The 25,710-nt window shown below is 38.4% G+C and overlaps 1 protein-coding gene across 1 annotated transcript in view; it reads left to right on the forward strand.

Annotated features, from left to right (window-relative positions):
* Nucleotides 1-483: 483 nt before the first annotated feature.
* LOC108711361 (disintegrin and metalloproteinase domain-containing protein 10-like) overlaps nucleotides 484-25,710 on the forward strand; it is an 83,845-nt gene continuing 58,618 nt past the window's right edge. The window contains exon 1 of the mRNA XM_018253026.2: nucleotides 484-1,018. Within this exon, the coding sequence (XP_018108515.1) occupies nucleotides 967-1,018 (52 nt within the window). The 5' untranslated portion in view covers nucleotides 484-966. The remainder of the gene's footprint in view (nucleotides 1,019-25,710) is intronic.

Raw genomic sequence — 25,710 nt, forward strand, 5'->3', positions numbered from 1 at the left:
GTGGTCCCGCGATCCGACGGCCCGTTAGCCTCAAGGTGGGCATATCGGGGAGAGATCCGCTCGTATGGCGACATTACCAAACGAGCAGATCTCTCCGTGTATGGCCACCTTAAATGTATGCATTTAGAACAGTTGCAGAGTTGGCGACCCCCCCATCCTAGAGCTGCTTTAGAAAGGTGAGATAATTAGATTTGCACTTATAAGAAGAACGTCAGACATATAGATTGGTAAATAATTGCATAAAGTCTTTATTTCTGGTGAATAATCTGAAACAGGAGGAAAGTAGAAAAAGGTGAGTGTGGAGACGTGTGTATATTGTACTAAGGGACTGTATCCCGGAATGTTACCTAGCAACAACCAGGACTAGATGAACCAATCTCGGGCTAGCACGGAAGAAGCGGAGTATGTGAACCGCTAGCTTCCGGAAAACAATTTGGAACAGAAGCACCGGCCGACCGATGTGGGGGGGATACAACAGGAAATGAAACGGTCTTTGCTAATAGCTGCCCGAACTCCAGCAGCAGTCACGCTGAGGGCGGTGTTTTGCTATTTTGCTCACTGCTCGCAAAGACAGCTGTTAGTCACAATGGCACGGGCGTGTTTATGGCGTCCTAACCACAATGTGTAAAGTCAATGGAATCTATCTTTTTCCTGCTAACTCAGTTTTCTACCCCACCATGTTTACTGGCGGGAGTGTTTCAGCATGAAAGCCTAGTACCGGAAGATTAGATAAAGATAAGCCACTATTTGGCAGACGGCGATTGGAGAATTCGTTTCGGGTGGGGCGTAATGACGCCAAGCAGCGGGCGTTAACACCATACAGCCCCTCCCCCAGTCGAATAGCGCCGTTCGGGACACCGGGAGCTTCCGCTTCCCTAGGAGCCGGAGGGGTGGAGAGAGAGAGAAAGCGCAGAGTCTTTAAAGGGGTCAATGTACGAGTGCTGCTGCCGCTGACCCTCCCTGATCATGGGACTACTGAGGCTCGTGTTCCTGCTGTCCTGGGCTGCCAGTGCGGGAGGTGAGGGAAGACACTGGGGTTGACCCCTCAGCATAATCATTTATTAGCTGAGCTGGGTACTGGGTAGGGCGGGTGAAGAGATGCGCAAGGAGAATAAAGGTGTATGTTACAGATGTGCTTACATACGTGAGCTCCGGTGGCGGCTGTCAGTGCTCTTTATTTATTTAGGGGGGTGCTGGCAGTTGAGCTACACCTGGAGATATGCAGGTGACAGAACCGCTGTCTCTCCACCCCCGCTTTATATTAGTCTTGACCACTGCTGAGTCGCTCTCTTCATGCCTCAGCCAAGTGTAGCCTGGACAGATGGACGTTCCGGGCCGGTCTCCAGCATCTGCCGAGGCTTTGTGTAACTTTCATTGTGTCTCTGGTGCGCGCCCATAGCCGGGCTACTGCTGTCTCACTCGCTGCTACATTCATTGGAGGCGCTGAGAGGCTTCAGTTGCTGTCTGTGCTCTTCTCATAAGTCTCTGGCGCTCCAGCTGTTGGCTGAGATAGAAGAATGAAAGATGCTGCAAGTTGCAGTTGGACAGCAGCTCTGTAGCAGAGCAGGTTTCCAGGTCCATGTTCCAGTATCAGAGAAGAATAAATGGAAGCTGCTCCAGTGCAGGAAATGGTCTTGTTTTGTATTTTCCCTTAACATTGCCCAGTGTCTCACCTGTCACACTCTTCAGCTGGGAATACCTGGCTGTGGACTAAATTGCCACTTTACAGAGCCCTAGTGTTGCTTTCTCTTGTCGTGTGTGTTCTGCTTTCTAAACCCATGATCTCACACTATCTTGTGATATACCTGTACAAATACATTTACTGTTAAAGCAGCTGGGTCCTACTAGCTCTACCCTGTTGGTGCCCCAATGCACATTTATAATAGGTTAATAGGGCACCCATCCAGTGCCATCTGTCTGGAAGCTTCCCATGCACCATATGATCGTTGTTGTTGTTGTTGTGCTTTGTATGCTTGGCTGTTGTCTATGTGTCATCAGAGGACAGCCTTCTTTAGTGTAGCAGAGAATTGCTGCAGACTTCCCAGCACCCTCTTCTGTAGCGGCGGTTGTGGGAGAATAAAGGAAATATGGAGGGTTTAGGCGTTACAAGACCCAGAGGCATTGGAGCTTTTGTGTTACTGGGTTATTTTCCCTTCCCCCCACCTTTTTTAAAGTCACAAATGAGCTGTGAAAGATTTAACCATTTCTACCCCCACCTCCCGGTACCCCGCAGCTGCCCTTTCTGGGAAAGGGTGGCTGTTGTATACCATATTTTTGAATATTGTTTATAAATGGAATACAGGGGCCAAAAGGTGCTGAAACCAAGTACATAAATGAGTAATGGAGTGCTGAATCTAAATGTTATATGCAAAATCTGCACCATTTTACAGGGAACCCTGGCTGTGTGAGGTTAAATGTACTACGGCTTGCATGCAATGATAACACTGTGCCAACATCTAATGCTGGGTCTTTGATCTCCTGGGCTTAATAAAGATTGTCATTTTCCAGTAAAATTCTGCTGCAGTCTGCACAAACTCCTCTAGATGTAATGATGTCATTATTCCATTTATTTTCTTCTTATGCATGCGTGCGAAGGAATGTTTGGCATTGTTCATAGTAGTACAAGGGGGATTGTGTAAATGAAGGCTTTGTCTGTCAGCTGACTGCAGCGAAGGGGGAAAAGAATCCCTTTCAGCAAAAGTATCGTGAACACAAACATTAAGGAATAACCACATGGCAGGGTTGCTTGGTGTCTGGATCAAAACACTTCTCTCCATTGGGAAGCTGCATTAATTGGTCATTTGGTTGCGTGACAGTCTGCCTTTTGAGTAGCCAGTAGATTATTGAATCCATTTGTTTCCAGTCGTTTTGTATTGAAATGAGGGGTGACTTGGTTAATGTAGTTGCATCTTTTAGTAATCTGAGTATATTTATGCTTTGAATCATTTTTTTCCCTTTAACGATAGGTCTTGCTGCATTGCATAGTCCTTAATATATTAAGCAGTCTTCAACAAGATGATATTCAAATTGATCTATATTTTGCAGCAGCATGTTTTAAAGTATGGTTTGGAACCAAAATAGTGTGTGTGTGAAGATACACTATATTTGCACACATTATTTGTTTGTACTAAGGGCTGCATATAGTGGCATATATTAACTTATATTTGCCAGTGACTTGGTAGTCAGGAAAAATGACTGTATAAGCATAAACAACTTGGGTTTAATTTTTTTGTAATTTTTTTTTGTGTGTAGCTTCCTATTGTGCAATACACAAGACAGGATGGTTTGTTAAAAAAGTGTAATCAGGGGCTTTTTTTGATTTGTGGCATACTTTATAGAGCACATTTTGTGGCTTCCCTTGAATTTGAAAAAATAGTGTATATGGCAAGAAAGTTTTTTTTAAAAAAATTGTATAGAAAACTTTGCTCAAATGGTGTCCACCTGTGTTACTGCGCTCTTTCCTTGTTAGGTCACACCAGTGGACCAATGTAATTGCTTGAAACAACAAGCAATAGGATGGAGCACATGATCTGCAATGCAAGTTGTTGAAAAAGGATCCATGCGATCCGAAACATGTTGTGATCAAACAAAGTATTTTGCAGCACAGTCTGTGGATTGCGTGCTCCATCCTATTTTTTTTGTGAGTCTCAATATTAGAAAAATCATCTTAGTAGAATTTGCAGTACAACCCCCATTTTACGTCCCCTGATTTTAAGTTTTTCCTCATTTTACATTGTTGTCACACCAATATATTATGCATAATACATTTCCCTGATTTTACAGTTTCCTGGATTTTACACCATTTTTCTGCTTCCCTGAAAAACGTAAAATGGACTCACAACTTAAATCATTTCTTATTTTAAAAGAAACTCAAATGGGGAAAAAACTCTATTCAGCGAATTGGCATTGCAAAACACGAAAACTCACATTAATCGAGGTTTCGGAGAAAAAAATAGAAACTGAATCGCTCAAATTGATCAAATTTTGACTAGAATCTAAATTGCCGGGGGGATGGTACTCAGAATGCTTCGCTTTCTGAAGTCGCCCGATGTTACCTCATGAGGCAGTTTGTGGAGATTAGTCCCCTGAGGAAGAGGCGATTTGTCGCCAGAGACTAAATCTCCCCGAATCTTCTTGTCTGTCTCTGCACTAAGTGAAATGCCCCGGTGGCTTGGGTGATAAATTGGTGTGTAAAACTGTTATTTTCTGATAAGAAGGTACTGTTGAGGTAGTCTGTCACCTCCAAACTTCTGTGTGTTGGGAAAGATCCCATACAACTCATTTATACCTTGGCTAATCATTCTTGGTAAATGAGGTTAAAAATAAGGCTCATTTCCATTATGCTATTGTCTAATATACAGTAAGCAAAATCTGACACTTTATTACCTATGTCAGGTAGGGGGGTAGGGGTTTTTTAACTTTAGGGTTTAGTTCTCCTTTAATGTGGCAGTAAGTAGGCAGGAGTCGTTATAAATATAAATATATATTTTGTGCAAAAACAATAATATTTGCAGTCACCTCAAACCTGATTTTGATTTTTGAATGAGTACATGGATACATTTGAGGACTTGGAGAACAGGAAGAACTGCTGCTGAAATTATCAATTCCGCGCTTAAAAATACTCTTTTCATTTTAAGACAACAAAAATCGTAATATTTAATGTATTTAACGAGTGTGACCTGCCTTGTCATTTTAAACCACTTATTCCTGGAACAGAAAAAATTGTGGCAGGGGAATTTCTGTCTATTGTTATTTTGTTTGGCAAAAGTGCTCTGATCATTCTGTTGAGGAGAACACTATCAAAGGTGGGGTGTGAAGTTAGCAGAAACCGTATGTGCATCTCTTGAACAGCGCAAGAGCGTTAAAGGGGTGGTTCACCTTCCAGTTAACTTTTAGTATGTCATATAATGGCCAAGTGTAAGCAACTTTTCAATTGGTCTTCATTATTTATTTTTTATAGTTTTCCAGCTTTCAAAAGGGGGTCACTGATCTAAAAACAAATGCTCTGTAAGGTTACAAATGTATTGGTATTGCTACTTTTTTATTACTAGTCTTTCTGTACAGGCTCTCGCCTATTCATAATCTAGTCTATTATGCAAATCAATGCATAGTTGCTAGGGTAGTTTGGACCCTAACAACCAGAATGCTGAAACTGCCAATGTGAGAGCCGCTAAATAACTCCGAAACCAAATTATAAAAATTAAAACCAACTGCAAATTGTCTCAGACTATCACTCTCTACATCATACTAAGGCAAACAACCCCTTTAACGTTAAGGTCTCACAATGCTTCATTACTAGCAAACACTGTATACAATTGTGGATGTGTACTGTTTCTTTCAAGTAGTTCTCTGAAAATGTAACTATTCTGTGTCCTTTTTTTTCATGTTTTTTTGAACAAATAAGAACTTTGCCTTGCTGGGTTCCTTCCCCTTTCCTGTTTTCCTTGTTCGATTGTTATCCTACACTCCCAGAATCCTCATGCTTAAAATAAATGTTTGCAATTTTGCTTCTGCTTTTGAATTTTGTTTTCTCAAGCTTTTAATCGATGGAGGGTTTTCATAATTAATATGGACTAAACATTTTGCTAACATTGTCGTATAGTTAGTCGATATTCAACCGGACTGGCTCAGTCTGTGTGTGGGCCCAAAATGCCCTTATATACCTTAATAATTGTCAAAGGAATTGTAAGGCTAGGTCCACACAAGGTCTGAAATCCGCTAGCTAAAATAAACTGGCTAGTCTCTGCATTTTCAGCCGAAATCTGTTTGCGCCACTTCCTATTTAACACTTCTAAATGTGGAAGAGAGAGGAGGCTACTGCCCATGGTAGAACTGAAATCAGCCAGCATATTTCAGTTTAGGGCTAGTGGTAAACTTGCCGTTTTCTCTGCTGGCGTAAATATGCTGGTGGGAAACCGCTAATCTATGGATGCATTGAATCCTCAACTGAATCCTAATTTGCATATATAAATTAGGGGGAAATAGAACCACACGTGCATTGCACAATAAAAAAATTTTTGACTTCCTTGTTTTTGTGAAAAAAATACACGTTTTTTTTGGATTCTGTTTGACCAGGCACTTGGATTCGGCAGAATCCCAAACTGAATCCTGGATATAGCAACACAGGGCAGATTCTCCCATTTTTAGGTTGGATTTCCCCCAGGTGTGCACACTGGAACATGGTGAAGATGCAAGCTGTTTTTTGTTTTTTTTCTTCTCATATACCAGTGGGTAAAAAGATACATGTGGCATTAACCTAAGGTTTGAGTGTTTCAAGAAATAAAAGGTTATCAAAACTCATCAGATCAAACTGACCTATATCCGTCAACTAAATATGTGCTTCTATGCAGGAGATACTCATGAGTAACGGTAACTGAAATACTTTTTTTCTGTCAGAAGGAAACAAGTGTTATTGTGATAACTACAAAATTTTGCATTCCATATATGTAGGCGTAGGGCCACCTAGCCAGATGTGGGAAAGCACAGCATTTTTAAGTACTTGAAGTCGAAGTATTTAAAATAATTCATTGTTGTATGGAAAATCAAACGGATTTAAGTACCGGATGGGTCAGTTGTTTTGTTCAAGATCACTAAATTGTTTTACGTGGCTATGTCAAGTATATGTTTGGGCTACCCTCTGTCAATTGCATTCTGTAGATAGAAAAATAAATGTGTGTTTTTTAGAGACAATTGGTGCTGACATCTAAGATTGGTACTGATTATATAGAACAACAAGGGGATTTTTTGAACATCAGACCTAGTGATAGCCAACTGATTATCTGCACACAGTGTTCCCTCCTAAGGATACACAGCATGGTTATTCCAAATTGCTCCTTGTAAATGCTATTATAATGTTTGGAGGGGTGGGAGGTGTTCACACCAATAGTTATTTGGTTTCAATGCAAGCATTGCTTTTCGAACAGACACTGGACACAGCTGACACTCTCACTTTGAAAACAACATTTATTGTAAAGGGATACTGTCATGAGCATTTCTCTCCTAAAGTGCAGGCACAAGTCACATGACCAAGGGCAGCTTGGAAATTGACAAAATGTCTAGCCCCATGTCAGATTTCAAAATTGAATATAAAAAAAATCTGTTTGCTCTTTTGAGAAATGGATTTCAGTGCAGAATTCTGCTGGAATAGCACTATTAACTGATGCGTTTTGAAAAAAAATGTTTTCTGATGACAGGATCCCTTTAATTTCAACTGATTTTTCAGCCAGTGCCCTGTTACAGGAAGGGAGATAACACATAAGCGGTAGACTGTATTCAAACTATTATCACTATTATTACCTGTGAATTAACTAAAAGTAACTAAGTTCCCAGTTATATTTCAAAATAAAGATTGTTTGTGCCACTACGGTATATAAAATCTTTAATACTGGAAAAACTCTTATAATATTTTTTGGTAATTTTTTTTTTTAAATCTTGTGATTCTTAGTACAAGTAAGGGATCCCTTGTTCGGAAAAAAAAGTTCTGCATTATGGGAAGGCCATCCCATGATATAATCCAAATTTTTTAAAATGATACTTTTTCTCTGTGATAATAAAACAGTACCTTGTACATGTTGGTAATGAAATGAATCCATATTGGTGACAAATCAATCCTATTGGGTTTGTATTATAATCATCTTTCAAGATCAGATATTGCCTTTAGAATCACCTGATTTACAAGAGATCCTCACAGTTTGAGAAATTTTGATAGATTACATTTTCCAAATTCAAGATGTACAGTAATAGTGGCATAGAGAAATCTTCTGTTGTGGGATGCTTTGCTTTTACTTTCATATTGAATACAGCGTGTATTTAGTTTTGTTTTAAAGAGACGTAGTTTGTTGAAACCATAGAAAAGTCATGCAGCTCAGCTGATGATAGAATATTTCTAAATATTGGGGATGTGTTTGGAGCCCTATGCCTAAAATGAACTGAAAGCCTTTTAAATTTTTACAATTTGGTTGTCTTTATTCTGGGTTAACACTGAGCACAAAGTATTATTTTTCCGTATCTGCTGCTCTAATAAAATAAGTAATTTTATATTTTTTAATTCACCGTGGGAACCAGTACTGGTGCTAGAGTTTGAAGCTAGTGTTTAGATCTGTTTTGCCTTTTGTCATCTCTAATTATGATGCTATGAAAATCTTTTTTTTTTTTTTTAAAGGTATGCTTGCTATAGTGTCTGCACCTGCTTAATCCATACATAGCTGTTCTACCAGACTGCTGCAAAAGGTTAATTTTTCCTTAATCTTCCTGGCCTGTGTCATTTTGTGACCAGCCCTTTGCACAGAAAAGATAAGATGAAGTTCAGAACTTTCCCAGCTGCAATGTGACTCATCAGAAATTCAATAAAAACTATTTTTTATAATTTTAATTCTCATGAAATATTTTGCTTCCATGGAAACAAACAACTGACCAGGTGAATTTGCAGGCTCTGTTCCATTAGGGGCAAGTGCATTTGAGAGCTGCCTGGGAATTAAAGTTCTTTGTGGTTGTTTGATGCCTATAATTATTTTGTCTCAAAATAACCTTTTGCAGTATTTTTCTATAAAGTACTGAAACTGCTCTTCTGTTGATGACTATGTTCTATAATTCTCAGATTTTAGCTTGAAAGTTGCTTTAAATGGAAATAGTGATTTATAAAATTGTCTGTACCTTTCTTGATGAGGAAAAAACATACAGTATGTGAAAGAGATCACCATTTCCAAGGCGTTTAGAGTGTTCTGAATGTTTTCACAAGTATTGTACAGTTTGCAGGTATTTCAGCAATTGCCGGTACTTGTAGAATGTACAATAGACCTCTACTGGAAAACAATACCCACATGAGAGGCAGCATCACAGCCAGGCAATTGCAAAAATCATTTTATATTTTGACAAAAAACTTTTTCATTCATGTGGCTGTACAATCATATTATTCCTAAACAGTCAGTTAGGAAAAAACTCAGTGCTAAGTCCAATTGAAAAAGTAAAGCAGCACCGACACAATAATGTGGCCAAACAGACAGACACTGACATGGTTGAACATTTTCTAACTGTCTGATAAATTCTGTGCATATATGGGCTTCTTTAAGGTTTATGGCCCACAAGACATATTCTCCAATGCTATCTTTTAGACTGTGGCGTAGTGCCTTTACCCAGTGACAGAATCTGACAGTAGTATTAATGAAAACTAAGTTTGAGTGTTCTGGGCCTGTTGCCTGATAAAAACTAATAGCAGGATGTTTTTCAACCAGCAGAGAATGGGTCCCTTGTGGCTTGAGCCAAGTGCTGATTTCTGGACCGTCACCTAACCATGCCTCAGTTTCTGTCAAGCACTTCTGTGGCAGCTAGGCTATTCTTCTAGGATTTTTTATTCCCTGAGCAGCAATGCTCCAAATTTTCCCCCTACAATACATGTTTTTTATTATTTATGGTTTTTTTACGTGTTTTGACAAATTTTTTCACCCCAGTAGTCTATGGGGTCATTTTTGTGGAAAAACGTGTTGAAAAATTTCACTCATTACTACTCGATGCATATAGTCACAACATATTCTTTCAAACATTTCACTAACACAGTTGTGTGTAGTTCTTATGCTACAGGTCTTCTATTAAAAACATCATCTTGAAAATGGTGGGGTGCTCTGGACACCTTGATCATTGTATTCTACAGCTCATTGGTTATTATAGAACAACCATCCTGTGAAGTTTATCTGAAGTGTGTGCCGTACTGTATGGTTCATCTCCTGGTTATTGGATATGATAGGTTTTAGACTTTTGCTTCAGGCCGTTGTTGGAAATATTAACTGTTTTGTGTTTTAAAGGGATTCTGTCATGATTTTTATCGTTTTGTTTACATTACACTGTTTAAACTGCAAATTATTCACTCTACCATATAAAATTTCATTCCTGAACCAATATGTGCTCTTTTGAAAATGGATTTTAGTGCAGAAGTCTACTGCAGCAGCACTATTAACTGATGTGTTTTGAAAAACATATGTTTTCCCATGTTAGTATCCCTTTTAATATGGCCATAAACAGGCTGACAGAAGTTGCTGACTTTGACCCACCTCCAGACCAAATGGGTCCTCCGAGATATTTCCCTAAAAACCGACTGTAGCAGGTTAATGCACAGTCGCACTGTTTTTTGACTCGTTGGCTTATTTCAGCTTGCTTCTGTAATCCTATAGTTGGCTAAAGACCTGCATCTTTACATAAATGCATGCTTTTCAACACCCACATAAACTGCTATATGAAACTCTTTAGAAATTCTACTCCTATTAAGCTCAAAAATTTAAGCGGCATGTAAGTGTGTGGGTGCAGATTGTTCTGCAATCACAAAAGATCTGCGGTTGTATATAATACTTAGGTGAGCCATTATTATAGAAGAAAAAAAACCTTTCAGGATAATGTCTTTATTTTTCATTATTTTATTTGTTCCCTGCTTAAACCACCTGCTGCCTTCAGTTTCTCTTGCCTGAGCTCTGCTGAAATGTATTCTTACACAAGGAAAGAATAATTTTATGATCCTTCCTCGTCACTGTAATTACTTATTGACAAAAAAGTGCTTGCAGATCATGCAGTATTCTTAACTACAAATAAATAAAACGCCTTTTGGAACATGTGGCCAGTATCAACAATGCACCAGAATGGATACAAAATAATCGCAAGTTGCCACCAGTTAGTTGTCATTTTTTGGAATTCCACAATAACTCTAGTACCAACCTTAGAGCTATGGGTCTTTATAGAGTTTCTCTTGGGATCAGAGGTGGAGACATTGAAACAGCATTACTGTCTAAAGAAAGTGAGTGGATTTTCCGGATGAACGCGTTAGGCCCAATGGGACTTAATGAAAGTATTACAATGAATGTATTTATTTGATGATAAAGGATCCATCATTTCCTGTATACACACTTGATATCGTTACATTGACCTGTTACCCATTCAATAAACAGTAACATTGTTGCTGACACTGTATGGGACACTTTGTGCTTTATGAGTTAATTAGTCTCTTCCAATAGGCACCCATGATATCTATCTTAAGAAACGCTAGGAGTTTCACTTCTCTTTAATATACTAAATAAGGGGCATTCGGTTGAGAGGTATGTGGCAGCATTATATGCTTTATTTTTATACTTATACCATTGGTGTCCACATATGTGCATCACACTTACGCCATATGGTTAATGGGATAATGTCGGTTTCATTCTTTTATAATGAACTGATATTACCAGTGTTGGCAGGGATGCATTGCTCTAATATATTTATTATTTTTCCCTGCGACAGCTTTGGGACAAAATATGTACAACGTGGTAGATGGGATCGAGCGACATAGATGCTCCTCCCCCTATGATGTGCAACCGTATGATTGGTTGATTCAAATTCTCAACTGTTCCCCCCCGCTGTCTATATATAGGGGTGATCCTCCGGCGTACCATTAGCCTTTGACAAAGCCTGCTGCGAGCAGGTGAAACGCGCATCAGGCGCTTTTTAGACTGGTTAGGCAGGGGGTGTAAACTAACACGGCTTGTTACAGGCCTTGATCCACAGCGATACCGGGAGGGACACTCTGTGGGTGAAGGGGAGGGCAATCAACAGAGCCTTGCTGGGGTAGAATTTGGGAGTATTCGCTAGTACCTGCACATCTCCCTGATAGAATTGGGGGGGTGCGTCTGAGGGTCAAATTCTGACGGCTGCGAAGTGTGCAGCAGAGAGACTCCATGTGTATGGGTCTGTGACCCTTGTTGGTGTTAATACGATTTGTTGTTTTGGTACAGCATTCATTTGGTTTCCCTACCAAGGAACTGGGAGGGATAAAACTGAGGGTGAAGGGGTGGATGGGGAATCTAGTAAGGGAACCTACAAGGATCGGGTGTTTACCCATTGCTTTCCAGTAAACTGATTACCAAACCCCATCCATGTACCGTGGTTATCCCAAGACCTTGATTGGTCGAATCTCCACCTCACGGCTTGTGTATATCGCGCAATTCAATTATAGTCCGTTAATTATTTTTTTCTGGACCTTTTGTTTTTAATTTTAATATCAGTAAACGTTAAGTTTTAATTGGTTCTTTGAGTTATCGGATCTGACGATGGGGAGGTGCAACCTTTAGGGTTTTCTTTTCCCTTTTCTCCTTCCTTTACTAAATAGAATAAAACAAATCTCCACAAATGTTATGATTTCTATTTTCATAATTCAGTGCCTTCATTGTCATGAACTTCTCTTATTCTAAGTTAGTCTGCATGTAAATGCAATATTGTCACGGATTCCCAAACTGTGGTAGCCCCCCCCATGGGATCAGTGCATTGGTTTAGGGGAGAGCCCCTTCCATGTAAGGAACTTTTTTGTCATGTAGTGTGTTCCTAGTAGACATATGGGAGAATATATATTAAGATTGGAGAAAAATATCACTGGTGATTAGGGTTGCCACCTTTTCTGGAAAAAAAATACACATATATATTTATCTCTTTCCTATTAATAACATTGGGATCAGCCATCGTTTTTACCGGCCAGGTGGCAACCCTACTGGTGATGTTGTCCAAAGCAACAAGTCAGATCTTTAGTTTTGTTTTCAAACATGTAGGTTATTGTTAAATCTAATTGCTGATTGGTTGCCAACATCATCTGTGATGTTTGTAATTAAATATGCCCTGTGATGTGGCAGAAAAAATAACCCAGAAAAAAAATTATTTGGCACTCACAGTCATGAACCTGACAGAATTTACATTTTGGGGCATCAAGTGGTCCAATTAATATCAAAATCAATTATTTTGCTGAAATATACAGGCCGAGAACCAGCCCCTACACTGAAGTTGGTATCCTGTCTTTCCTGCACCCGGTGGCCCTGGCTGATACTTGCATACTTATTACTTGTAACATTTTTCAGTTTTCCCATTTTCTCCTTTCTAGAAGGCAAACAGTGGTTTAAGCTGACCTCAAAATGTAGAAGGTTTATTTGTTCCTGAAATCAATGGCCTGTTATGAAAAGTAGTGCAGATTTGAAGGTTCTGTTTTTGCTTGTGCGATAATGCTACTGAATCTACTTCCTTCCTAGCAAAAAAATGCAAAAATAGCACTTCATAAAATGTTTGCAAAGGTGCAGTTTCAGTGGTGCTTGCCTGTGACTCCAATTTTCAGTAACAATAGGACACAGCAGCTGCAGGATGCAGATTGAAACCACCTTAGTTATGTTTTTGCAGATCGAGTTACAGAGAAATATTCAGAGCCCCTTTTTCCCCTGAAAAAACTGCCTGTGTTAAACTGGCCCATAGATTTGCAGATTATTAGGCTATATTGGATGGACAAATCCAATCTTCCGACGTGCAAACAACCATTCGGCATTAAAATAAAAAAATCACACAATGCTGGGGCCATTAATTGACAGTTAGCAATCATACAAATGTTATGTCCGACAAATAGTCGTAACAATCTCCCATTGATGTTGCAGATACATGCAGAGATCTTATCGTTAGCCGATATATAAATGTAAAAAATGTCTGGACAATCCACACTGTCCGAAATTCGTATGAATCTTTTTTCGTACAATAGTAACTTTGCGTCTTTGGCCAGCTTTAGGCCTGTGTCACACGTGAGATTTTCTCTTGCCTCTATTCTCCAAATCAGAAACTATAGCAGAAAGTGATAAACCACTAAAGGTGCTCATAGCCTGTACAGAGATGTGTGCTTATATAGGTTATTTCTAACATACACTCTCTGTATAAGGCAGTGGTTCCCAGAGCAGCCCCTCTAGGGTGGCACAAATTTGTGTCTTGAGCGGCTCCTGAGCTGCTGAAAATCACAGGCTCCAACGCTATTGAAATCGCTCTGTGTGCCATCACTATAAAGTGAGGAAATCTTGAGAGAGATGCTTCCCAGCCCTAGTAACTATTCTCTCAACATTTTAATCTTCTTTTGTTCAGAACTAAATATGTCCTAAGTAGATAATCTCGTGTTTACCTTTTTTTCTAATCACCAGCAAAAAAAATTAATATTGTGACTGAAGGTTAAACCAGCTTACTTTAAGGACAAGAACCGCCATATTTTGGCCAATTATATGCTCCCCTTGCACACACAAAAACATTTTGCAACTGAATTAAAGTTAGTAAATGCAGAGATTGTCTTCATGCCTGGCATGTTGGCCATTTTATTTCCAGAAGTGATGCCAGCTAAGATTTTAACCACATTGCTGCCAGCCAATATGGAAACCAAGTAATTCTGGAGTAGAGCCATGTGTGTTTTTAGAATGTTTAAAGATCCTGCATTACTGGAGGGGGCAAGATGGGCATAAGTATGCAATATTTTGGGAAGAAAAGGAATAGAGTGAGATTGTGATGATAATGTACTTTTACTCTTTCTGTGTTGCATTACATTGAAAATATTCTATGTAATGCATGAAGGTGCTAGTTTAAATTCCAATTCACAAGGAGCACATTTTAAAAGCAGGTTTTTTTGTCATAATTGATATGCGAACATGCCTTTTTTAGTTTTGGTATATCGGTTTCAGAGATTCTAATGTTCAGGTTTGACAAAGCAGTCTACTACAGATTCTACATTCAGAGAATGTATGGTGCAAGAAGGTGTTTTCCCTCTCACATCTAGCTGGAACCAGCAGGGACACAGAGATATGAATGCAGACATGTGTAACACGAGTTGGCACATCTGAGTCACCCAGTCACTGTTTATCTTCTACTCCTTTCATTACAGAATGTAACAGATGAATCTTTAAAAGATATTTGCTTATTGAGATTATTCCATAGGTTCCAACTTGGAATTGTAGACATATTTGAAGCCTTTTTCATTATTACTCTTGTTCATAAATGAAATGAACCATAGATTTGGGTATTTTTAAATTTTGTTTCTCAAACCCCCATAACTCAGATCACTTATACAGTCTGCCCTCTACTTCTGTGGACAAACCCCCTATGCTGTAGCATTGTTTAAAGGGTTGCTGTCATGATTTTTATGGTTTACTTTTTATTTCTAAATTACACTGTTTATATTGCAAATAATTCTACCATTTAAAATTGTATTCTTAAACCAACAAATGTATTTTATTTTTTTTAGCCTGTAATAGTAGTGTGGAGGCAGCCATCTCTGTGCTTTTTATCTGATTCTGAGCTTTGAGAAGGAGCCGTCGCTTCATGATTGAACTGCTTTGAGGCAGCTATTGCTTTTCCCTCTTCCCATTGTTTTTCAACACGACCCAAGTCGTGCAGGGTTTTTTCTGCTTGAGTCATATTTGCATGTCTACCACTAGGTGGGACTAGGAGCAATGCAAACAAATCCTTAAAGGACCAGTAACATCAAAAAAAAAATTGTTTGTATACATTTAAACAAAAACACCAAGACAAATTAAACTTTAAAATCCCAAAGTCTTTATTAAGAAAGAACTCTCCTCAAACTCAGTTTGCTGCTCCTCTTCAGAAAGCTATCGGGCGATTCATCGTGCGGCGCTCAATTTCTCCTCCCTTTATATGTGATAGTCAGCAAGAAATCAAGCGCCGCATGATGGATCGTCGACATGTCGACTTTTCTCAAGAGTAAGTCGGTAAGTTATTTTTTAATAAAGGCTTTGTGATTTTAAAGTTTAATTGGTCTTGGAGTTTTTTTTTTTTAATGTATACTAACACATTTTTTTTTTACATTTTTTTTATATAACTGGTCCTTTAAGCAGAGGTGTCAGGTAGCTGCTACAGTGAAACCTCAATTTTACATCCCCTGATTTTAAGTTTTCCCTCATTTTTTAATTGATGTTTTGTGGTCCCACCTATATATTATGCATATTACATTTTCCTGATTTTACTTTTTCCTGGATTTTGCACTATTTTTTTCTGGTCCCCTGAAAAACGTAAAATGGGTGTTCTACTGTATATGATTAGCTGCCCATTATTCTGTTGGTAGGCTGCTGATGGGCTGTTGGGGGCTGGGGAGGGAGAAGGTAATGTTACTCCAACTTGTAGTGTATCAGTAAAGAGTGACTGAAATTTATCAGAGCACAAATCACATGATTTGGGTGCACCTGGGAAATGGACGTCATGTTTACTCTATTAAAAAATGGATTTCAGTTCAGAATTCTGCAGCACTATTAACTGATGTGTTTTAGAAAAAGAGTTTTCCTGCGACAGCATCCCTTTAACTTCATTGGAGCAGTTTCTTTCCCCCCCCCAGACCATCCTTTGCTCCTGTATCATCACAGTTGCTCTGTTCTAACTGCAAATGTTTGTGTCCGTGAGACCGTGGTCTCTGGCTCCAATCAGATTTCTCTTTTGGGCCATTGTTAGGAATGGAATATTGCTCTTTGAAAGTCTATTGGTCCATGTTTTGTAGGGATGCGGCAAATCCATTATTTTGGATTTGGCCGAACCCCCAAATCCCCAAACTAATTAATACTGCTCAAAAATGAGATTTCTCTATCATGGAGATTATATTGTTTACTCTCCCAAAAAATGTTCTAGCCCATTTTCTTTAAAACAGTGATTCATCGGTCTAATACATGCCTTTGGACACGGTTTCCTACCTCTGACCTAATTGTGGCTGTTTAAATGGTTTTTTTTTTTATAATTGTAGGAGGGCTTCCATAGGAATCGGTATTAAAACCCTTCATGAGCAATGTTTACCTATGCCACCGCTATAAGTGAAATGTTATAAAAGCTCCTGACTGTAGTATTTAAATCATCATACCGCATACATATCATACATCTCATACATATAATATTGTAGTTGGGCATTTGGACTATTTTTTGCTTAACTGTTTGTGCCAATATCTACAGACTGCTTAAGTCACTCAGTCTAAAAGAATTTTTTTTTCGTTTTTTTATACCTGTTTCAAATGTAGCGTGTTTGAGCCACCCCATGAATTGGCAGACACAGCCTCTCTAACCAGAACACAAACCTTTTCATATGCTTTGTGTTCCTTTAATAACCTTGTTTAAATCACTCCTTAGGGTAAAATACTAGGAATCCAATTACAGGTGTCATCTAAGAAATCTGTTCCCTTTTGGAGTGGTTTGAAATGAAATGCTCCAACAGGCATAATTAGCCGTTTCACTTCATATGTGTATCATCAGAAAACCCCCATTTCAACTAATTGTGCTTGATGAAGAGCTGCTAAGGGGGCAGACTTACAAAATCACACTGTCACTTTCAAACTCTTTTCTGTGTGTCACAAGAACATTTTGCTTGGCAGTGAAGAATTCTTAATTATTCAGGAGAGATGCCTCCAATAAAACACATGACCAAACATCAAGTTTTACTTTTTCTGTATTACCCCTCAAGCCCAGGTGAAAGTCTAATGACAACATTGTGAGGCCAGTTTCATTTGGCATTGTCCCTAGGTATGGATGCAATAGCAAATTGCTTCATCTAAAATAAGTAGTTCAAGTGTGGGTGACTCATTTAAAAAGTGTTTCTTCTAAAAAAAATTTTCCATCAGGGCAGGTGATAAGAAGGAAAACATGGCTGTTGATTTTCCCAATACCTGTGCATCTTGCCTCCTAGTCCTATAGATGGATAACGTGGCTGTGGGATGTTGGAATGATATTGATATTCCTTGTATAGATCCCCTTGGTTTGTACTTGTTATTTATGTACTTTTTAATTTGTTTTCTTAACTGTAATATATATTTAACAGTTCTTTACAGAGTTTATGCATCATTCAAATCAGTCCCAGTGAAGTTTACAAACTATGTCTCGATCTTTTTCATGCACAATATGGTTTATCTAGAGCCAATTAATTTGCCTATATGTGGTGGGTGGGCAGAAACTAGAGCTCCCAGAGAAAACCCCAAAACAGCCAAAGACCAAGAGCAATTCCCAGCAACCAGTACAGGTATAAAAGGCAAAGGAGGATATGTTTTGCATAGCATGCTGCACTCCCTTTGTAAATAAGTCTTAAATAGAATTTGAATTCTATTCAAATTTGGTTGTCCGCCAAACTTGCTGACAGCAGGCTGTCAGCAAGTTTGGCTCTGAATCTGCAGTTTTGGATGCAGTTTGCCAAATAAATAAGGGGGATTGTTATGCTCCCTTCAATAATAAATTAAATATGAGGAATGTTTTCAATATTAGATTTGAGGCATTGCCATATGTGTAGCATGATGGATCTGAATAACCACTGCTTTTTGTATGGAAGCATTCTCGGCTAAAATATATATTTTAGTTGAGATCAGATTTTCTTAAAGGAAGTAAAGGTATACACACTGGGGGTTCCAAATGTTAGGCACCCGTGCCTCAGTGATTTTAATCACTTACCGGAGACCCCAGGTTCTCCCGTTAGCTAAAAACTTCATCTGCCCAGGATACTTCTTTAGGAGCATCACACCTTGATCATCTGCCTTTTTAATTTTTCACCTAGCCCAAAGAACATATATAGTAAAGTGAAAACCAGCTTTGGTTTTTCAGTCTACTGTGCATGGACACCTGAACTAGGTCCACAGGCTGGTGCTGTTTTCAGCTAACAGAAGCATTGGCTCAGGGTCTCAGCTAACTGCTTATAATCACTAGGGGTTACCTAATATTTTGGCATTTCCTCAGTGATTATAGCAGAGAAATGTCCTGTAAACCATTTGACATGTACATGGTGTGCAGACTGGAGAGAAAAAGAGTAAAGGTGGCCATACACTGAGAGATCCGCTCGCTTGGCGATGTCGCCAAACGAGCAGATCTCTCCCCGATATGCCCACCTTGAGGTGGGCAATATCGGGGTGGTCCGATCTTGGGCCCTATGGCCCAACGATCGGATCCTAACGCATGGGAAACGGGGGTCGGATCGCGGGACCGCATCAACGAACAGATGCGGCCGCGATCTGACGGGATTTTTCATCCCATCCGATCGAGATCTGCCCGACTTTCGGCCAGATCTCGATCGGTGAAGCCCGTCGGGGGGCCCCATACACGGGCCAATAAGCTGCCAACACGGTCTGTCGGCAGCTTTTATCGGCTCGTGTATTAAATCCACTGGTTCATGTCAGATTACTGACAAATCTCAATATTTTTCTACTTGCATATACAGCTGTGCTGAGCTGTAGGGAAGCAGCAGGCAGGGTAGGAACTGTGCAGAGTGGCAACTGTTATGATTCGATATCTGAAATTTCAAATATGTCAGGATGCACTGAGAGTTGCAAATTATTGTAAACTGTAAAAGTGCTCGGCTGAGCGATGAACAAGTTTTAATAATAAATATGAAACTCTCTTGTTTGAGGCACATGGGCTTAAGTAAAATAATTTGTAGCTTCACTGGCAATGTTTCTCTTTGTAACGCTTTGTCTGGTTTTATGTTTGCTACTTTTTTTGTAAAGTGTTACTACTATACATTGGCAGGAAATCCTTTAGTTGAAATGCTCTTTTTCCAATTAGATACAAATTTTATCCTTTCTTTTAGTGTTTTTCTGCTCTATCAATTGTGGTGAACTGACGGTTCAGTGGCACAAATACGCTTAGTCAATAAAAAAATAGCTTTTTTTTTTGTGTGATAATTTTAGAATGGCAAAACCAGTTTTTGATACTTTACTTTATTGTTAATTATACAGTAAAATGGGAAATAGGACATTGGCAGAGGTACTATTTAAGAGGATGCAAAGCCGGATTTGGAGGTTCAGGGCTGTGGAAATCTGGCCGGATGACTAGAAGCTCTGCCCTCCTGGGCACAATAGTTGAGGAAAGCCATTACTTGCTAAGGTTAGCAGTTGAGCAGGAGTAGAGGGGCCGAAGCAGAGAGTGTTTATTGCAAATTAATGGTGTAGCGGACCCCTGTTGCACATACTAAGATTGTCTGTGTGTTGTTTTGCTGTGCTGTTGTAGAGCTGGTTTTCTACACTGGTACAGAACTGCTGTTTCAGGTCTGATCAAGCAAGATATCGCCTTTTAACTGCAGTAGGTTTCAGTAGAGTAAAAGAGCAAAAAAAATAAAATAAATTAAAAAAAAAAAAACTATATATATATATATATATATATATATATATATATATATATATATATATATATATATATATATATATATATAAATAAATAAATAAATAAATAAATAAATAAATAAATAAATAAATAAATAAATAAACAAACAAACAAACAATCTGGCAGTTTATTCCCAGCAGGGGTGAAGGGAAATGTGTTTTCATATATTCCTTTTGTCCAGTAATGTTTACAGAGGAATTAAAAGGAATTGCAGTCATCTTAAGAATGAAGAAGTTGTGCTAGATCAGCAACAACTGAATTTTTATGCTACTGGATTTCTTTCCCATCTTTTTTTCTCTTTTTTTTATAACTGTGTAAGCAAGTTTTGCTGAAACATGGCGGCCTCAGACAGATTAGAACCATTAGGGCAGTAGTGCAGTGCTTCAGGTGTAATATTTTAAGTAGTTAAAGGGATACTGATACTGTCATGGGAAAACCTGTTTCTTTCAAAATGCACCAGTTAATAGTGCTGCTCCAGCAGAATTCTGCACTGAAATCCATCTTTCAAAAGAGCAACAGATTTTTTTATATTCAGTTTTGAAATGTGACATAGGGCTAGACATATTGTCAGTTTCCCAGCTACCCCCAGTCATGTGACTTGTGGCCTGATAAACATTAGTCACTCTTTACTGCTGTACTGCAAGTTATAGTGATATCACCCCCCTCCCTTTCCCTCCCCAGCAGCCTAACAACAGAACAATGGGAAGGTAATGAGATAGCAGCTCCCTTTTACAAGATAACAGCTTCCTGGTAGATCTAAAAACAACACTCAATAGTAAAAGCCAAGTCTCACTAAGACTTATTCAGTTACATTAAGTCAGAGAAATAACAGCCTCACATGACTGGGGCAGCTGGTAAACTGACAATGTGTCTAGCCCCATGTCAGATTTCAAAATTGAATATAAAAAAAATCTGTTTGCTCTTTCGAGAATTGGATTTCAGTGCAGAAGTTTGCTGGAGTAGCACTATTAACTGATGCGTTTTGAAAAAAAACATGTTTTCCCATGACAGTATCCCTTTAACAATCTGAGAAAAAGCAAGTTGATTTAAAATGTTTCTGCGTAGGAAGTTAAACACCGTTTTTTGCACTTTCTAATGAGGAGCTATCACTTTTAAATGGTGGCATTGATGTCATATTGCTTTTATGTGGTAGCATCTAATTCTTGCCATTTATATTTTGTGGCAGGTCATGTAATACCGGATACTCCATTCTTAAAAGTGCCCTAAGAAATATTAAACTTCTTTCTGGAAGAACTAAGCTTACTTTTTGTTACCATGCTAGAGCTGATCACTAGAAGACTTTTAGGCTAAGGCCACACAGGGCTGTTTCTAAGCCTGCGTCTAAGTTCAGGCCAAGGAACAGCCAAGGAACTGAGGTCTTCTGTGTGTGCACATACAGCCACTTTGTCAGCTGGGTGTAGACACGCAATGATAACAGATCAGCTGATAATAACCATATGCTTATAGAAAACAAAATAGGCATTCTCCCCGGCTCTAAATAGCTGCAGGCTTGGCCCAGCCGGCCTTTGCTCTAAGCCTACAAGGGGGCCTTGGGCAGTTTGAGATTCACAGTTGGGAAGAATTTAGTGAGGCACTGGGTTTATAATCTGGTAAATTAGGATTGTCTTCACTTTAATCATTGCTTTAGCTATACTTTGGGCTGCTGTATATTAAGTTATTAATGCACTGGGCCCCTGGACAGAGGGCGCTGACAACAAGTAAAATGGGGCCCCCATGGGAAAATAAAATACCTGCAGATGCTCAATCAAACCCCTAGACTCCATTGTAATCAAATAATCCAAAATTTTTAAAAATGATTTCCTTTTTTATGTAATAATAAAACAGTAACTTGTACTTGATCCGAACCAAGATATAATTAATGCTTCTTGGAACCAGCCTTGTGGGCTTATTCAATGTTTACTTGATGTTTTAGTAGACTTCAGAGACATGAAGATCCAAATTAAGGAAAGACCCCTTATCTGAAAACCCTCAGGTCCCGAGCATTCTGTTTAACCGATCCCATACCTGTATTAATATTCATAATAGTCATCTGTGTTGTTACCCTGAAAGGGGGTTTCAACCCAGAAACTGTGTAGGGCCAGCAAATTAAGCAACACTAAAGTTTCCAGAGATACATTTTCATTTACATCATGTTTTGGTGACATCACCAAGTACTTTTTATATGATTTAGATAACCATCATGGCTCTTGTGTATTATATATAATACACCATGGACTATATAAATGATATAAAATATAAATAATGTTATATAAAGATAACAAGCACCAAGAGTCTTAATCCCCCAAAATAATTTCTTTTCAATCTGTATGTATGTACAGCTGATGCTTTGCCCCCCACTGGGATACTTGAGTAAGAAGCCTGGCTTTTTATGTATGCTTTCTGGCTGAACACCTCCATTTTGCCAAGATGTATTGTGATCATTGTTATTTTATTCATGCAAGAAACAAAAGAAATGTGTATTTATCATCTTGGCCCATCTCTCTTTTAAAGTAATTCTGATACAAAGTCTTCAATTGTATTTTTATTCATTATTATCTAGACAGAATCACATTCTGAGTAACGCATGAACAAGCATTTTTCACCTAAAAATTACTTCTGGCACAAATGTGTAATAGGTCAGGCTAATCAGGCAAAACTCTTAGAGGAATTAATACTGTGATTGTCTTAAAGCGGTTGTAAAACAGCCAAACAGATTCAATTGAATGTACTCATTGTGCTTAAGTTTACTTAATTTCTTTATTTTTTCCACATTTATCTACTTATAGATGTTTCTAGTCGTTAAGGGACTACTCCGTGATTACAAATGTTGGCAGCTCAACTCTTGAGTGGCTTGTTTTCACTTCTTAAAGTGCTTCATTTTACAAGCGTTATGACAGTAGGGAGTATGACGGGTAGGAATGAAGTAAACCGAACCGGTGCAAAAAAATAAAAATTGCAAGCAATGTGGTAATTTTTCTGCACCTTGCCTCTGTTTTACCTGCTTTATTGCTTAAAATATAGCAGTAGCATATATCTGCAGTGTGCTGCAGATGAAAGGGATCTTAAAGGGGAACTATTACAAAGAAGAAAATTTTAAAAAAATTCTGTACTGTTTCATACCTCCCAACTGATCCTGAGGCTTTTGGCAGAGAGCTCAGAATACTCTGCACCTGTACTTTGATACAATTGTAGCAATTTAAGATAAGCAGGTCTTTTAGGAGAACTGAGACTCAAAGCTTTAGCGCAATTCACCTTCATTAGCAAAACTGTAACAAAAATTTTCATAGCACGGCAGAACTTTGTGCCTCTTTCTGATTTTCAAATGTTGGGAGGTTTGCTGTTTTTGGAATGATTAAATTACTTTTTGGCACTCCTCTCTCAGGAATCTTCTCTCTTCATACAGGAAGCTGTTATATTTCTGTTTTGTGCTCCCTAGACTATATATTAGATCTAACCATTATTCAAAATAACAAACTCGGTTACAGAGCTGCATGTAAGAAGGTTAACTTGATTATTTCAGAAATTGTGCAGATTTTGTTTAAAAAGTATAATTAGAAAGTTTCTCATTTCCATGACATGAAGAGGCACATCTATCAAGGGTCGAATTTCTAATTCATGTGAGTTGTTTTTTTTTTTTTTTTTTTTTAAACTCCCATAAACTTGAAATTCGACCAATCAAAATTTATTAATAAAATTAAATTTTCTCATTGAATCGACCCGAAAACTCGAAATGAATTTGATTTGAATTAGAAAAACTTGAATCAAATTTAAAAAACTGTCATGAAGGCTGCAAACATCACCAAATTGATCCCTGGACCTCTGTCGTTGACTTACTACAGCAATTTGGCAGGTTTAAGGTGGCGAATAGTTGAATTTGAGTTCTTAAAGGGCCAGAGTATGCTAAATCTCGAAATTTGAATTAAAACTCAAATTGAGTTTGGATAATTCACTAATTTGAGAGTTTTGAATTATCACTTCGACCCATAATAAATCTGCCCTGAGGTGTCTGTTATATTGTCAGTGTTACAATAGATTCCCTTTATACTAAAGTCATGTTGACACTAATGCTGGGATGTGCAAGAGCAAAGCAGGAGTTTAGAATGTAACTGGGTGCAAGTGACTGAATGCTGAAGGTTATTACCACAGGTGCCTAAATCAGACAAGGAGACATACTAACAGAATTGGAATGTAACCCATAATTTAAGACATGGGTACTCCTGGGCACCTTCATTCTGATTTTTGTTGCATTCCATCAGTGGTGACACTGTAGCCATGATTTCATACAAGAAACGTTTATTGTAAATATTGATCTAATAGTTGCTGTTAAAGTGGACCTGTCACCCAGACACAAAAATCTGTATAAAAAAGTCCTTTTCAAATTGAACATGAAATTCAATTTCTATTTTTTTAAAGCATTCATAGCTGTTGTAAACTCATTTAAAAATCTCAGCTGTCAATCAAATTTTGTTTGCCACTCCTCTATGCCCTGGGCATAGAGGCGGGGCAGACAATTACTTTCACTTTCCATTCAGCACTTCCTAGATGTCACTGCTCTCCACATATTCCCCTGTTCTCTTTACCATTTAATTGTGTAGCCAGGGCATGGGGATGGACATCAGGTCCCCCATTCTGGTGCACAAACAAGATTCTGAGATGATGCAAGACTTGTCTTAATAACAGTGTGCACAAAATGGTGGTTGCCAGCTTGCTATTATTTTGAAATCCCAGACTGAAGGAAGAAAGATTCAACCAATTTATATAGTGTAATAAAAGTTCATTTTGCTTGACTAATGTGATAAAATAGGATTTTGAATAATTTTTTTGGGTGACGGGTCCCCTTTAATGAACACAGTTAGGGTTGTTTGACCTCTGAAAAATTCCCACTGATAAAAACTTAAAAAATAGTAAACATAAAAATCCTAAATCCAGCATCAGAAAAGTGAGAAAGCTTTTCAACAGTATGGAATGAAGTGACAGACGAATACAGCTAAAGATGAGCTGTCATGCATGAAAGATAAATGAATACACAGCGCTCTATCAGACCCTGAGGGACAAGAGATTAGAGGACATTAGAATCCATTTACTGCCATGTTTTCAGAGGAGCAAGTAGCTACAAGAAGATAAGACAAAAACAACAGATGTCCTTCATTGAGGACAATGATTTCTTAGTTTTGCTCCGAGTACTGTAGTCAAGAAGTAAGATTTGCCTTGGCAATTCATTAGATAGGTAGAAAAAGAAACAGGCAGGGAAAGTTTGCCATTTGCTTCAAAATAGGCCGGATGTAGATCAATGGAATACAAGCCTTACTCATCCCTTCTATATTTGCAAAGGTTTAGGATGGAAGGCAGCTGGTGGAAAATTCAGTCTCCGTCTTTACCTGGGTGTAAAGCCCAAGGCAGAATTAAAATGTCATGCCACATATGATTTTTGTTGTAGGAATAATTTTTCTAATTTTTCAATTCCCAATTACAGTATAATGTTTAACAGGCAGGTTCATGTTATAGGTGATAATTACCTGTATGTTCTTATCCTTTAAACTTGCTTTAATCGGCAGTTAGTACATGGCTGCCATCTTGTCGATTTAATTACAAGTTTGCACTGTTTTTGTCTGCTCTGTTGATGAAAATGTCTCAGAGCCCCACAACATACCTTAATTTGCCTTCCTTTTCAGTAAACAAGAATTATGTCATTCCAATTTACTGTAGCAGGAGGTTGTGTTAATCAATTTGTAATGTATTTTTACAGAAAAAAAGTTGTAGCCGTCATGCAATTTGAGCTATTTATCC

Source organism: Xenopus laevis, chromosome 3L (genome assembly GCF_017654675.1).
Source record: "Xenopus laevis strain J_2021 chromosome 3L, Xenopus_laevis_v10.1, whole genome shotgun sequence".
Taxonomy (NCBI): Eukaryota; Metazoa; Chordata; class Amphibia; order Anura; family Pipidae; genus Xenopus; species Xenopus laevis.